We start from the raw sequence: 13221 nt of genomic DNA, 5'->3' as shown, positions 1-13221 counted from the left end.
TATCTCATTCAGCAATTACAGTAGCAGGCATGTGTAAAAGGCAGCCAAGCGCCACTTTTTTTGTGTGCAGTTTATCCTGGCTTCTAATAGCTATAGGAGCTGCCATGTTTCCCCCTCCCCTTCGCTCTGCCCTTATTTATCTAGGGGGAAGCTATGAAGATAGCATCTGTGGCTTCTCTAAACTCTGAAGCACAGTGTCTTATCTACCCCCCCCCCCCCCCCCCCCCTTCACCTTATCTACCTGAAATATCTGCAGTTGGGCAGGTCTCGGAAGTAGGATAATAAAGGCCTCAGTTATACTTTTAAAATGTAAAAAGATGTGGTCAATTTGATGTTTTTTGTAATAAGCCACATAGTTTGCATGCATGTTTAATGTGCTATTGGGATGCCCTAGCTGCTAAAAATGGTGCTTGGTTCACTTTAAGGCAAAATATCAGAACGACCAAGAGACTGGTACTATGGTACTACCCCCCCCCACCCCCCCCCCCCAAAAAAAAAAAACCAAAAAAAAAACTACAACATTCCTTTCCAGGTACCCCTTTAATTCAAGAGGATCTTAGTTTCAGAATATAGAAAGAAAGCATCCAGTTTGTTTTAGAATAAATTAACACCTTTTTGTTTTCTCCTTTCGGTGGTTGTGCTGACTGGTCCCTTAAAGAGTAATTGTCAGGCTGCAAAAGCGAATTTAAACATCTATTATCCTGTGTTAAACAGTTTAGAAGGAAGCCAAAAAGGCAATACTGAAGTTAAAAATCTCTCTTACTTTGAGGTTTGCTGAACAGCAAGCCTCTATATTCCCAAGCTCCTAAGGAGGCCGGTAGGCCGCATAACAGATACAAAGAGCATGCTGGGGCTGCTTCTTCTACCCACTGCACTCCCTTGGTCCTCCCCTTCATTTCCCTACCCCGCCCTAAGTCTGCTTTCACAGTGGGAAGTTACAGCAGCTTGTAACGCAGCCTAACTCACAGCACTGAAAAATCAATGTGCTGTTCACAGGGCACATATTCCATTAGAGTATACTGCAGGAGTCCGCTATTATTCCTAGCCACATGGCTAATTAATATTCACTGCACAGTAGTGTTGTCCGGATCATGAACATCTTTGATCCGGATCTTTTTTGTGAGTTGAATCATCAGGAAGCAGGGTAAGGGAGGATATTATATCACAATTGGCTTCATACAAGACAGACAAACATGGAGCCTGCCATGAGCTGTCAGGAGCATCATTCTCTGCAAATACTATATAAAAATTCTGTGAAATCCAAACGTGGACAGTGAAATGCATATGTAATGTAAGTACAGCTAATATTTAACTACTGATATATGTGTTTTTTTTCTCTGAGACCCTATACCTAACAGCTCCTCTTTAAGGTGGCCACTTACGATCCAATTTGTAGCGAAAAATCGTTCGAGCGATCAGATAATTCTGATCCGAAGAAAAAACGTTCACTACACCATCAACGTACCAATTTTTGCTTCCTATCTATCACAACCAACTAGAAAATCCAAATCGGACGACTATTATTATAATCGTCCGTAATCAATTGTGCCTATCAATGGAGATTATTTACAACCAATCCAATCAGGATTTTTGATTGCTCAAATGATTTTTTGCTAGAAATTGGACAGTTAATGGCCACCTTAAAGAGGAACTCCAGTAAAAATGTAATAAAAAAAAGGCTTAATTTCTACAATAATTATGTATAAATGATTTAGTCAGGGTTTGCCCATTGTAAAATCTTTTAAATCCCTGATTTACATTCTGACATTTATCACATGGTGACATTTTTACTGCTGGCAGGAGATGTAGCTGCTGCTTGCTTTTTTGCAGTTGGAAACAGCTGCAAATGGCCATTTCCCACAATGCAACAAGGTTCACAGACAGGAAGCTGCCAGGAGTACCACGGTCCTCAGAGTCTCCTGTGGGAGGGGCTTCACCACAATATCAGCCATACAGAGCCCCCTGATGATCCACTTGTGAAAAGGAATAGATTTCTCATGTAAAAGGGGGTATCAGCTACTGATTGGGATGAAGTTCAATTCTTGGTCACGGCACATACGGTACTTCTACCCCCCGGTGTGATTTCAGCACGTCTGGTCAGTCTTCCTTCCTTCATTCATGGACAGTGCTGGCTCGGGGAATTAAACAGTCCATCCAGTCCTCTCTGTAAACAGTGGTTTTTCCTATCCACATTTTACTGCTCCAGCCACATCCACTGTACAAACATATCTGAGGTTGGCGGCCGGAGGAACAGTAATGGAGCCGCTCTCTCCTGTTTGATGTGGTGAGTAGGAACCAATTCCTGGTTGGAGACAAAGCAGCAGGCGGGGAGAACTGCTTACCAGGGCGGACCGATAACCGTATATTAGCACCGCTCAGAGCTACAAAACTACCACAAGAATGAACCTCTACGGTGTATGAGGGGAAACAGCGGTGCTCAGTCCGTGCAAAATTCACCATGACGATAATCTGATGGTTTAACTATAAACAATAATGGTCAATGAAAATCTACCTCTGCCCTTTTGTAACCCCTATAAAAATAATTTTGACTGAAAGGTTAAACAGAAAGCAGCCGGGAGTTCCAAACGCAGGAGGAGAACTCGAAATGAACCTCTAGAACGCGGCCCACAAATCTCTGCAATACTCCCTTCCCTCCCCCCTCTGTGCAGAGTTGCAAGTGTGCAACTCTGATAGGTTTCCTGCAGGAACAACTCACCCCGATCGCCATGGTGACAGCGGCACTATTTGACACGCGGGTACGTACTGATGGGCAGGTCACATGATGCGGCTGTTGCCATGGAGATTGCCCCTGGAACGAGCGATTGGATGAGTTCCTAAGGAGTCGGAGTCGAGGAGTCTGAGCCATTTTGGGTACCCAGAGTCGGAGTCTTAGTTTCATAAACCAAGGAGTCGGAAGATTTTTGTACCGACTCCACAGCCCTGGGTGAAACCCCTCCCACAGTGTGATGTCAGCAACAGGGTGGTGACATCACACTGTGGGAGCCTTGTTGCTAGTGGGAAATAACAGCTGTTTCCAACTACCACAAAAGCAGCATCTCCTTCCACAGACGTCACCTGCTAGCAGTAAAAATGTCCCCATGTGATAAATGTCAGAATGTAAATCAGGGAGAGGAAAGATTTTACAATGGGCAATCACTGACTGAATCGTTTATAAAGAATTATTGTAAAAATTAGGCACTTATTTTTATTATGTTATTTGCACTGGAGTTCTTCACTTAACTGAATGTGACTTAATTATTTAAAATGGCTTATATTTTACAGTATTGCTTTATCAATTAATAAGGCAATGTTTGCCCATGTAAACTCTGGTCAGTGGCTGGATAGTGTACTGGTGAAGGGCTTTGCCTCTGACATGAGCCGAATCTAAGCTCTTCTTGTTAAGTAACCAAGCACCTATTCAGTAAAGAGTCCCTGGGCAACACTCCCTAACACTGCTTCTGCCTACTGTGCGCACCCTAGTGGCTGTAGTTCTGGCACTTGAGAAAAGTGCAATATAAATGTTCTGTGTTTGGTCTCCTCATCCTGATTTACATTGTTAAATTTATCATAGATGGCCACATCTATACTGCTGGCAGGTGCATCACTGCGTAATGTTTGTCATGGGTCTTTTTTTTTTAAAGAGAACCTGCAACAACAACAAAAAAAAACCCTCTGGGGGATACTTACCTTGGGAGAAGGAAGCCTCAGAGGAATCCAGCGCTGGCCCCCCCTGAAACCTTGACAAGGGATGATATACTTACCTCTAAGCGATCCTGCGCAGGCGCACTAGCGGCTCTTTGTTTGCATAAGGCAGAAATAGCCAAACCCAGTCGTATCCGCTCTACTGCGCAGGCGTAAAGGACTCGCATCTGCGCAGTAAAGCGGTTCGGCTATTTCCGCCTAAACCTGAACTGCGCAGGATCGTGATAGGTAAATATTTACCTCACCGCACTTCAATGGAGGGACAATTGAACGGAGGGACGGAGGAGGACGGGGGAAGCCTCGTTAGGATCCAGAGGCTTCCCCCTCCTAAGGTAAGTATCCCCCAGAGGGTTTTTTTCATTACAGATTTTCTTTAAAGGATACCCCAACTGAAATGTGACATAATGAGATAGACATGTGTATGTACAGTGCCAAGCACACAGATAACTCTGCTGTGTTCCTTTATTTTTCTTTCTCTGCCTGAAAGAGTTAAGTATCAGGTATGCAAGTGGCTGACTCAGTCCTGACTCAGATAGGAAGTGACTACAGTCTGACCCTCACTGATAAGAAATTCCCCTTTTTTACCTCTTTCTTGCTCTCAGAAGCCATTTTCTGCTAGGAAAGTGTTTTATAGTTGGAATTTCTTATCAGTGAGGGTCACACTGTAGTCACTTCCTGTCTGAGTCAGGACTGAATCAGCCACTTTGCATACCTTATATTTAACTCTTTCAGGCAGAAAAATAAAAAAAGGAACACAGCATAGGTATCTGTGTGCTTGGCACTGTACATACACATGTCTATCTCATTATGTCACATCTCAGTTGGGGTATCCTTTAAATTAATTTATGAATGTATGTGTGTGTGAGTGTGTGAGTGTGTGAGTGTGTGAGTGTGTGAGTGTGTGTGAGAGAGAGAGAGAGAGAGAGAGAGAGAGAGAGAGAGAGAGAGAGAGAGAGAGAGAGAACCAGATAAGATACACACATACATACACGGCTGTGCTGCACCTGAGTACACAGTAGCATGAATTCTAGCTGAACACCTTGCCACATCAGGGGTGGCCAGAGAGATGCGCTCCTCCAGCAGCTGCTCCATGTTTACTGCCAGTTCCTGAGCTAGATCCAGGCTGTGGCCCTGCGGCCTCGCGCATGTGAATGAGCGACTATGTTTACGGAGCCAGGAATTTTCACGTTCTCATTAGGCTGCAGTATACAGAGGCACACTCATTCTGTGGCTCGGAAAAAGGATGGGCTGTCAATTCAGTTTGATTTGGCAGAGGACCATTACATTTCACATCCTCGGGTTACTCTCTGCTAACCAGACTACAGCTTAATGTAGGCCTCACCTGCCTGCAAAGAGTCACAACCAACTGCCATACAACTTACAAGCTACTCAGAATTCCAGCGACAATCGCAAAACAGACGCAGAGTAAACACAGATACCGCCGGCATTCACTGGAGCTCCACGCAAGGAGGCAGAATGGTGGGAATGAACTATTGACTAAGAAAGAAATGGATGATCAGCGCATAGCAGGGTGTTTTTCTTATTTAGTAACATTTCCTGTGCATTGCACAGAACATTTAAATAGGTTAAAATAAACGATTGACGCTGAACTGCATTGATCTGACCACAGAGTGAAATAAATAGAGACCATAGCACACATGCCTGCGGGCATGTCACCCCTCACTAACACATGCTCAGTGCTGCCACAATGACATGACTAAAGCAGTTTACATATTAGGGATAGTCAGGCAGATGTTTGAATGCTGTACATCCAAGCAATGTGCTTAAAGCAAACCTAAAACTAAAAGAAACCCTTATGAATGAATAATGAATTGTATGTGTAATATGAATAATAAATAGAACATTAGTAGCAAAGAAGAGAGTCTTATTTTTTTAAAGGCTATTTAAACTTTTTTTTTTTTATAACATTGCATCAATCTGCCATATTTGCAGTTTACAAACCGCAGTCTGTATTTTAACCTATAAGAAACAAGAAAAGTAATAGTGATTTTGGAGAGTCGAATCCCTCTCTGATCACATTCAATCACAGATGGATCTAGCTGATGGTAGAATCTGCTGAGCAACTGCCAGCATATGGGCACTTTTAGTGCACTTGAAGCATGCTTGCAATGTTTTTACAAGCGGTTCTGATGGATACGGACATACACTTGTTTTACGGATTAAAGAGACACTGAAGCGAAAAAATATATGATATTATGATTTGTATGTATAGTACAGCTAAGAAATAAAACATTAGGAGCAGATACATCAGTCTAATTATTTCCAGTACAGGAAGAGTTTGAAACTCCAGTTGTTATCTCTATGCAAACAAGCCATTAAGCTCTCTGACTAGGAGAGGGCTGTTATCTGACTTTTATTATCTCAACTGTAAGTGAACTATTTACTTTTCCTCTGGCAGAGGAGAGGTCATTAGTTCACAGACTGCTCTGAAAGAATCATTTTGAATGCTGAGTGTTGTGTAATCTGCACATATTATAGAATGATGCAATGTTAGAAAAAACACTATATACCTGAAAATAAAAGTATGAGAATATTTTCTTTGCTGCTAATCTTATAGTAATTATTCATAGTACATTATATCATTTTTTTTTTCGCTTCAGTGTCTCTTTAAGTCTGTAAAAAAAAAAGGCTTGCTATTGTTTACTTCAAGGAATTATTCAGCAGCAGTCCTTAAAGAGGAGCTGTTAGGTATAAGGTCTCAGAGAAAATAAACACATATATCAGTAGCTAAAGATTGGCTGTACTTACATTACATATGCATTTCACTGTCCACGTTTGGATTTCACAGAATTTGTATATAGTATATGCAGAGATAGATGCTCCTGACAGCTCATGGCAGGTTCCATGTTTTTCTGTCAAATGTGTCATCATGTCCTGCCTGCTTCCTGATCACAGATAAGCTCATACTTGAACAACACAGTGTGCAGTGAATATTAATGAGCCATGTGGCTAGGAACAATAGCTGACTCCTGCAGTGTACTCTGCCCGGAGATTTATCAGTGCTATGCGCTGGACTGATTACAAGCTGCTGTAACGTCTCATTAGCAGCCGAGGGGAGGGCCCCAGAATGCTTTGCAGTATAGTATGCGGCTTGCGTCCTCTTGGGTTTTAACAGCCTTTCTGATAAGCACACATCAAAGGTAACTGAGATTTTTATCTTCACTAATGGCTTTTGGGCTTCCTTCTAAACTGTTTAACACAGGAGAATAGAGGTTTAAATTAGCTTCTGCAGCCTGACAGTTACTCTTTAAATGGAGAAATATATGGAGGCTGCCATATTTATTTCCATTTAAAGCAGACATGAACGTAGCACTTCCCCTGTGCTCTAAAAGATAAAGCAACGGCATAATAACCTTTAAAGAAAAACATTTCTTAGTTACAGCTGATACAAATCCTGCAATAAATCTGCAGTGTGTCTACTTGCTGTGGCAGAGGAGATTCCTAAGCTGACACAGCTGAGAGATCTAATTACAGTGGTGATTAGTCACAGATGAGGGGGAATAAGACAGGCCAAACTCTCTGAATACATACAGGGTGCGTTTCACTAGGTTTTCCTTCTGTCCTGTGCAAGAGTTCAGGTCCACTTTGCATTTCTCACAGAAGGGGGGGGGGGGCACCAGAAAGCAGACAAAAACTCCAAGAGGTTCTAATCCCTTACCACACTATCCAAAACGAAAATAATAAAAAAAATTCCAGTAGTTGCGGTTTAAACGGCTTGGAAAATAACCCGAAACGGCAGCGGGGACGGACGCAGTGACACGTCTCTGGCACTCTGCACATCACAACAACGCCAGAGCCAGGCTGAGGACGGGGGACTGACTCATGGAGAGTAACTGGCAGACTGCCGCACACTTCTTCAGACTGGCATAAACACCCGCGTCTGCCCATAGGTGTGGCATGTCAGGGACACTAAACACCGCGTCGGCCCCAGTGAAGGCCTGTGACACACGCATGTACTGGGCTGCGAGCCATCCCTGCTGCAGAGCCCGAGGACAGGTGACATAATGATCTCCATCATAAAAGCAGACTGTCTTTCACAACAACACTAACCCCCCTCCGCTTATGTCACTGTTCTGCTTCATTGTTTTCAGTGCGATGACTTCTACATGCAGGAGACACGAGATAAATAGTTGTACCAACATGAAAGCAGCTTCTTGGATCATTCCAACGCTTAGAGAGACACCCAGTGGCCGGGAGCGGCTGTAGTCTCTCGTCACATATTATACAGACTGCACTGCCAGCCAGAAGTATGGGAACACCCTGTGTCCATTAATATAAGAGTATGTGGCCCTTATTCAATTCACTTTTTCTCCCGTTTTCTCCTGGGACATGTTTTTCATTTTCTGTTTAAAATAACATTCTTTTCTAAATGATAATAAATAGCAGCCTTTTTTTCAGCTGCATGATGACAAATTTAAATATTTTACATTTATTGGAGGAACCCCTCCCTTCCTTTCATATTGCCAGGACAGAATCCGGCAGACTGGTGAAGTAGAAGGTGTCCGGCAAAGATGGAATTGCTAATGGCTGCCCCCAGTATAATCCTAGTTATGAGAAGAGAAGGGTGAAAAGCATGCACTGAAATGCTCATAGGCTTGAAGGAGTGTTTATTTATCTTTGTATGTGTCAGAGTGGTGCAACTAAATATTTTGAATTAAAATAATGTTTGGTTTGGGTCCGCTTTAACTGGTGAGACCCAAGCTTCCTGTACAAGCTGCTACCTGATCAATGAGAGAATTTCCTTTTATCTGTGACATGCTTGTGCATAGCGGCAACACTACAGTATCATGCAGGCTACACGGAAATATAAACAGAGGAGCACACTATCAGTACTGTATTTACATTAACTGATGAGACCTATGCTTCCTGTGCAAGCTGCTGCCTGATTAAGGGGCCCATACACCTAACGATTTTCCCGCCGATATACAGCAGATTCAATCACTGATCGTATCTGCTGTGAAGTCGTTGCGCAAACGCTGACAGAACGATCGATTTCCGTCCGAAATCAATCGTTCCCGTCGATCCGTCCGGAAGATTTTGCTCGATCGGCGGCGGGTCGGGAGTGCGTCGATAGCGGCGTTCGAATGCCCTACGCAATACAGAGGCAGTGCATTACCTGCTCCTCCGGCGCGTGTCCTCCTGGTCTCCCCTGTCTTCTTCTTCGCTCTGGGCTCCAGCTTCACTGAACTCTCTGTCCCGGCAGATAGTTTAAACAGTAGAGCGCCCTCTACCATTTAAACTTCCCCGGACAGAAAGAAGTGAAGCCAGCCGGAACCCGAAGCCCAGCAGGAGAAGGAGCAGCGGAGACCGGGGGAGTCGCCATGGCCGGAGCAGGTAATGTATGCAGATGGGGTGTGGGGGGGAATGGCGGCAGCACCACCACAGATTGTGATAGGTTTCATGCTGAAATCGATTCACAATCTGTTTGCAGTAAAGGCAGCCATACGATCCCTTTCTGATCAGATTCGATCAGAGAGGGATCTATCTGTTGGTTGATCTGATGGCAATCCAACCAGTGTATGGCTACCTTAACTGAGGAAATTGCCTTGTCAGAGACATTAGTAAATGGTACAACAGAAGCTCACAAAAACAACTTACTTTTTGTGATAAAAAGTAGAATTGGCTCTCCTTTTTGAGAAGCCGACCGGGAGAATTCTCAGGTTGATGCCGTGCTTCCGCGCTCTGCTCCTCAAGGAGTTCAGCTGGGGAGAGAAAATAAATATCCTAAATGAATGGATGACCCAAGACACTGCCTGCTGCAATAGCAATTCCGTTCCAGTGGAGCGCGTCGGGTCACCACTGGAAAGAAAGCCAATTCTTCAAAATAGGAGCAGTCCCCATGCATTAATCAGAGATGCTGATTGGACAACAGCCCTTCACTGTCAGCATTCATCGTTCTACGGTGTCTAAATGTACAGATTGCCCAGCAAGCTCATGGTGAGATAGAGCTCCCAGGAGTGTGCAAGAGGCTGAAAAGGATAAAGAAAAGCCTTCTTACTAACATGCATGTAAAACAGTATTTTGCCTTCTTAAAGAGAACCCGAGGTGGGTTTGAAGAATATTATCTGCATACAGAGGCTGGATCTGCCTATACAGCCCAGCCTCAGTTGCTATCCCAAACCCCCCTAAGGTCCCCCTGCACTCTGCAATCCCTCATAAATCACAGCCACGCTGCTGACAAACAGCTTGTCAGAGCTGGCTGTGTTTATCTCTATAGTGTCAGTCTGCTGCTCTCCCCGCCTCCTGCAGAACTCCGGTCCCCGCCTGCATCCCTTCCCTCCCTGCTGATTGGAGGGAAGGGACGGGGCAGGGACCGAAGCTATGCAGGAGGCGGGGGAGCAGCTGAGACTGACACTACAGATGTAATCACAGCCTCACAGCACGGCTGTGATTTATGAGGGATTGCCGAGTGCAGGGGGACCTTAGTGGGGTTTGGGATAGCAACAGAGACTGGGCTGTATAGGCAGATCCAGCCTCTGTATGCAGATAACATTCTTTAAACACACCTCGGGTTCTCTTTTAAGTGATCTAAGCAGCTCCTGGCTTCAAATAGCTGAAAGGGCTGCCATGTTTCAGGAGTTCAAAACTCCTGCTGCTTTTACACATCTTATCCAGGGTCTTATCCAGGCTAGGTGTGAAATTCTTCAAGTGCGTCTTATGTTTTCTGTTTGAAGTACAATGGGGAAGGCTCAGGGTTTGTTTGTGGTCAATTAAGTCTAATGAGGTGATTTCTTATCTGCCTTCCATCATCTGTTGCTCTCCATCCACAGGAAAAAGTGTGTATTTTAACCATTAAAATGTAAAAAGATGAGGTAAAATGAGTTTTTTTTAATTATAAACCACATTCTTAGAATGCATTTTTAATTTGCTATAGAGCTGCCCTGGGTGTTAAAAATGATGCTCCGTTCACTTTAAAGGGACACTGTGCAGGTTTTAAAAATACAATTTGGAGTTACCTTGGGCTTCCTCTAGCCCACGAAGTCCCCCAGCCCCCTCCTGGCTCCTCTCTCAGTCCCGCAAGCAGCTCCGTTAATCGGAGGGAGGACGTAACCTAGTGTCTGCATTTGTTTACAGACACTAGGTTACGTCCTCCCTCGCTCTGCGCTCGCATTCTGTGCTGAGGGGGCGCGGCTGGCTTGTCATGTGGGCGGTCATGTGGTGACTCCCACATGACGTATTACTCAGTGTACAGAGTGACGATGGGCTGCATGCAGGGCTGTAATCCTGCGCAGCCACGTCTATTTGAAATACGCAGGCAGAGGATTTTTAAAGCGGCGATTGTATTCGCCCAGAGATAAGTGGATTGTGATAACGGTGCGTCTGGAAAGCACAAGGGAGCCATGGATCGTCTGCCCTGAGGTCTGATAGTGCTCTAAGGTAATTAACTTTTTTTTAATTCAGCTCGTAAGTCCTTTAAGGCCAAGTAGCAGCGCTGCACAACACAGCACACAAGTTATTCCCCCCCCCCCTTTTCTCCCCACCAACAGAGCTCTCTGTTGGTGGGGTCTGATCGCTCCCCCCCCCCACCCCCTTATTGTTTATTTTATATAAATATTTATGTTTTTTAAAAAAATAAAATGTACTATTTATTTATTTTTCCCCCTGAAAACCCTCCCTCCCCCCAGCCAGCCATTGATGCGATTGGCTGTCATAGACTTCAGCCTACGAGAGCCGATCCCTCTCCTGTGTGCCAGGGGTAGAGCCGTGTCACACGGCTGTCCCCAGTACAGCGCTGCTGCAGATCACAGCGCTGTACTTAGTAAAAAGATGGCTGTTTCACCGTCTAACAGTCTCCGACTGAAGGTGGGGCGGAGCTCCGCCTCCCAAGCAGGAGATGCCTGTGCGCAATCTCCTGTAGTAGCCGGCCCCAGGACTTGACGCCAATTGGCGTTAGGCGGTCGTCAGGTAGTTAAAACAGAAGGTATTTGCAATTATTCAGGTTGGAATGATCATATCATGTCTCCCACAATGCATCACTGCTGAATATGCAAATCATCTCTGTTATGCATGAAAGCTAAACACACCTCCAGAACTGCTGGAATGCAGTGATGTGTCAGCTTGTTGATTGTACAGAGACACAATACCGGTAATCCAACGTGCATACAGACTTTTTCGGACTGGTTGATCCTCATCAGTGCATGGTATGCATGAGTTCCAGATTGCCCAGCAAGGTCATGGTGAACCAGAACTCCAAGGAGTGTGTAAGGGGCTGAAATGGAGGTACTAGAGTTAATATCTTAGTAAGAGTTTGGTGCTAGTGACCCCCATAAACGCACATTTCTCATGTAAACCAAAGGAACGTTTATATTTTTATTCCTTCCTGTGTAACAATACTTGTGAGAAGCTCTGTAACAACTCTCCCTCCTCATCTAAATGAGTTGAGCTAGTGTGTACAAGCCAAGATCTGAGACAGCATGGCGATCCTGGCCCCCTGGTGGATTCTAAATGGAACTGCACAGAGAACTCTTCTGAGGAACCAGGAAGTTCAGCTCTTTGCAAGTGATTGGCTTCATAGAGGTATCAGAGGCTGGGGAGTAACAGCGGCTGGGGAGTAACAGCGGCTGGGGAGTAACAGCGGCTGGGAAGTAGTAGTGTTGCTTGCATTTGGCATAGCCCATTTGGAGCACTTGAATACTCCCGACTGTCGCTTTCCAGCACTGAACAAATGGACGGGTCAGCAGGAGGTCACTGGCTTGTGATTCACATTGCTTTTCACTGGACTCCGATACGCCAGTTTGGGGCTTCCTCCAGCCCTTGGAAGCAAATATGTCCCTCGCCGCAGCTCTGCTTCCAGCTGCTGGCCGCGCACGTGGTCTGGAGTGTTCTGCGCAGGCGCAGAACTACTGCACCTACGTAGAACACTCCAGACCACGTGGGTGCAAGAGGCGCTCACGCAGACAGAGAAGATGCTGACCTGGCGAGGTCAGCATCTGCAACGGAGGGGACCCCGGGCCACCGGCTGGAAGCGCAGCTGCGGCGAGGGACATATCAGCGGCCAGGGGCTGGAGGAAGCCCCAGGTTAGTAGATCTGTTTTTTTTTTTTTAGCTCGGATTTTCTCTTTAATTCAGTCAATAACGGAGTCATTTTTTCTTGTCAATGCCTCATCAAGCAAGCACAGACAGTGTCTAAGCTGGATCAAAATATACAAGGATGTCCATGCAATAATCAAGTAAGGTATGCCACCCTTCGCTGTCCCATCAAGCACTGGTCGGTGAATGGGAACATGTGTTCCCAAAGCCAATCAAAGTACTTGTGAATGAAGGATGACGACGACTGGCATCAGCGAGAAGCCACACAAGCAACAAGTACCACCAAAAGAAAGTCTAGTTTGCCCCTACAAAAAAAAACAAACACAAAATATTGATGATTTTGGTGTGATAAGTAGCGGTGAAGTTATTGGCAAATGAATGAAGTAATGTGAAAATTGCTGTGGTTTTTAAAGGACAACTGAAGTGAGAAGTATATGGAGGCTGCCATATTTATTTCCTTTTATACAA

At 44.9% G+C, this 13221-nt stretch overlaps 1 protein-coding gene across 1 annotated transcript in view; it reads right to left on the bottom strand.

Moving 5' to 3' along the window:
• ZNHIT6 (zinc finger HIT-type containing 6) overlaps positions 1-13221 on the bottom strand; it is a 57722-nt gene that overhangs the window by 25940 nt on the left and 18561 nt on the right. The window contains exon 5 of the mRNA XM_068242445.1: positions 9322-9425. Coding sequence (XP_068098546.1) covers positions 9322-9425 — 104 coding nt within the window. The remainder of the gene's footprint in view (positions 1-9321; positions 9426-13221) is intronic.

This window comes from Hyperolius riggenbachi, chromosome 6 (genome assembly GCF_040937935.1).
Source record: "Hyperolius riggenbachi isolate aHypRig1 chromosome 6, aHypRig1.pri, whole genome shotgun sequence".
Classification (NCBI taxonomy): Eukaryota; Metazoa; Chordata; class Amphibia; order Anura; family Hyperoliidae; genus Hyperolius; species Hyperolius riggenbachi.
Note: the sequence above shows the minus strand (reverse complement) of the source record. Positions and strands in the feature narration are given on the sequence as shown.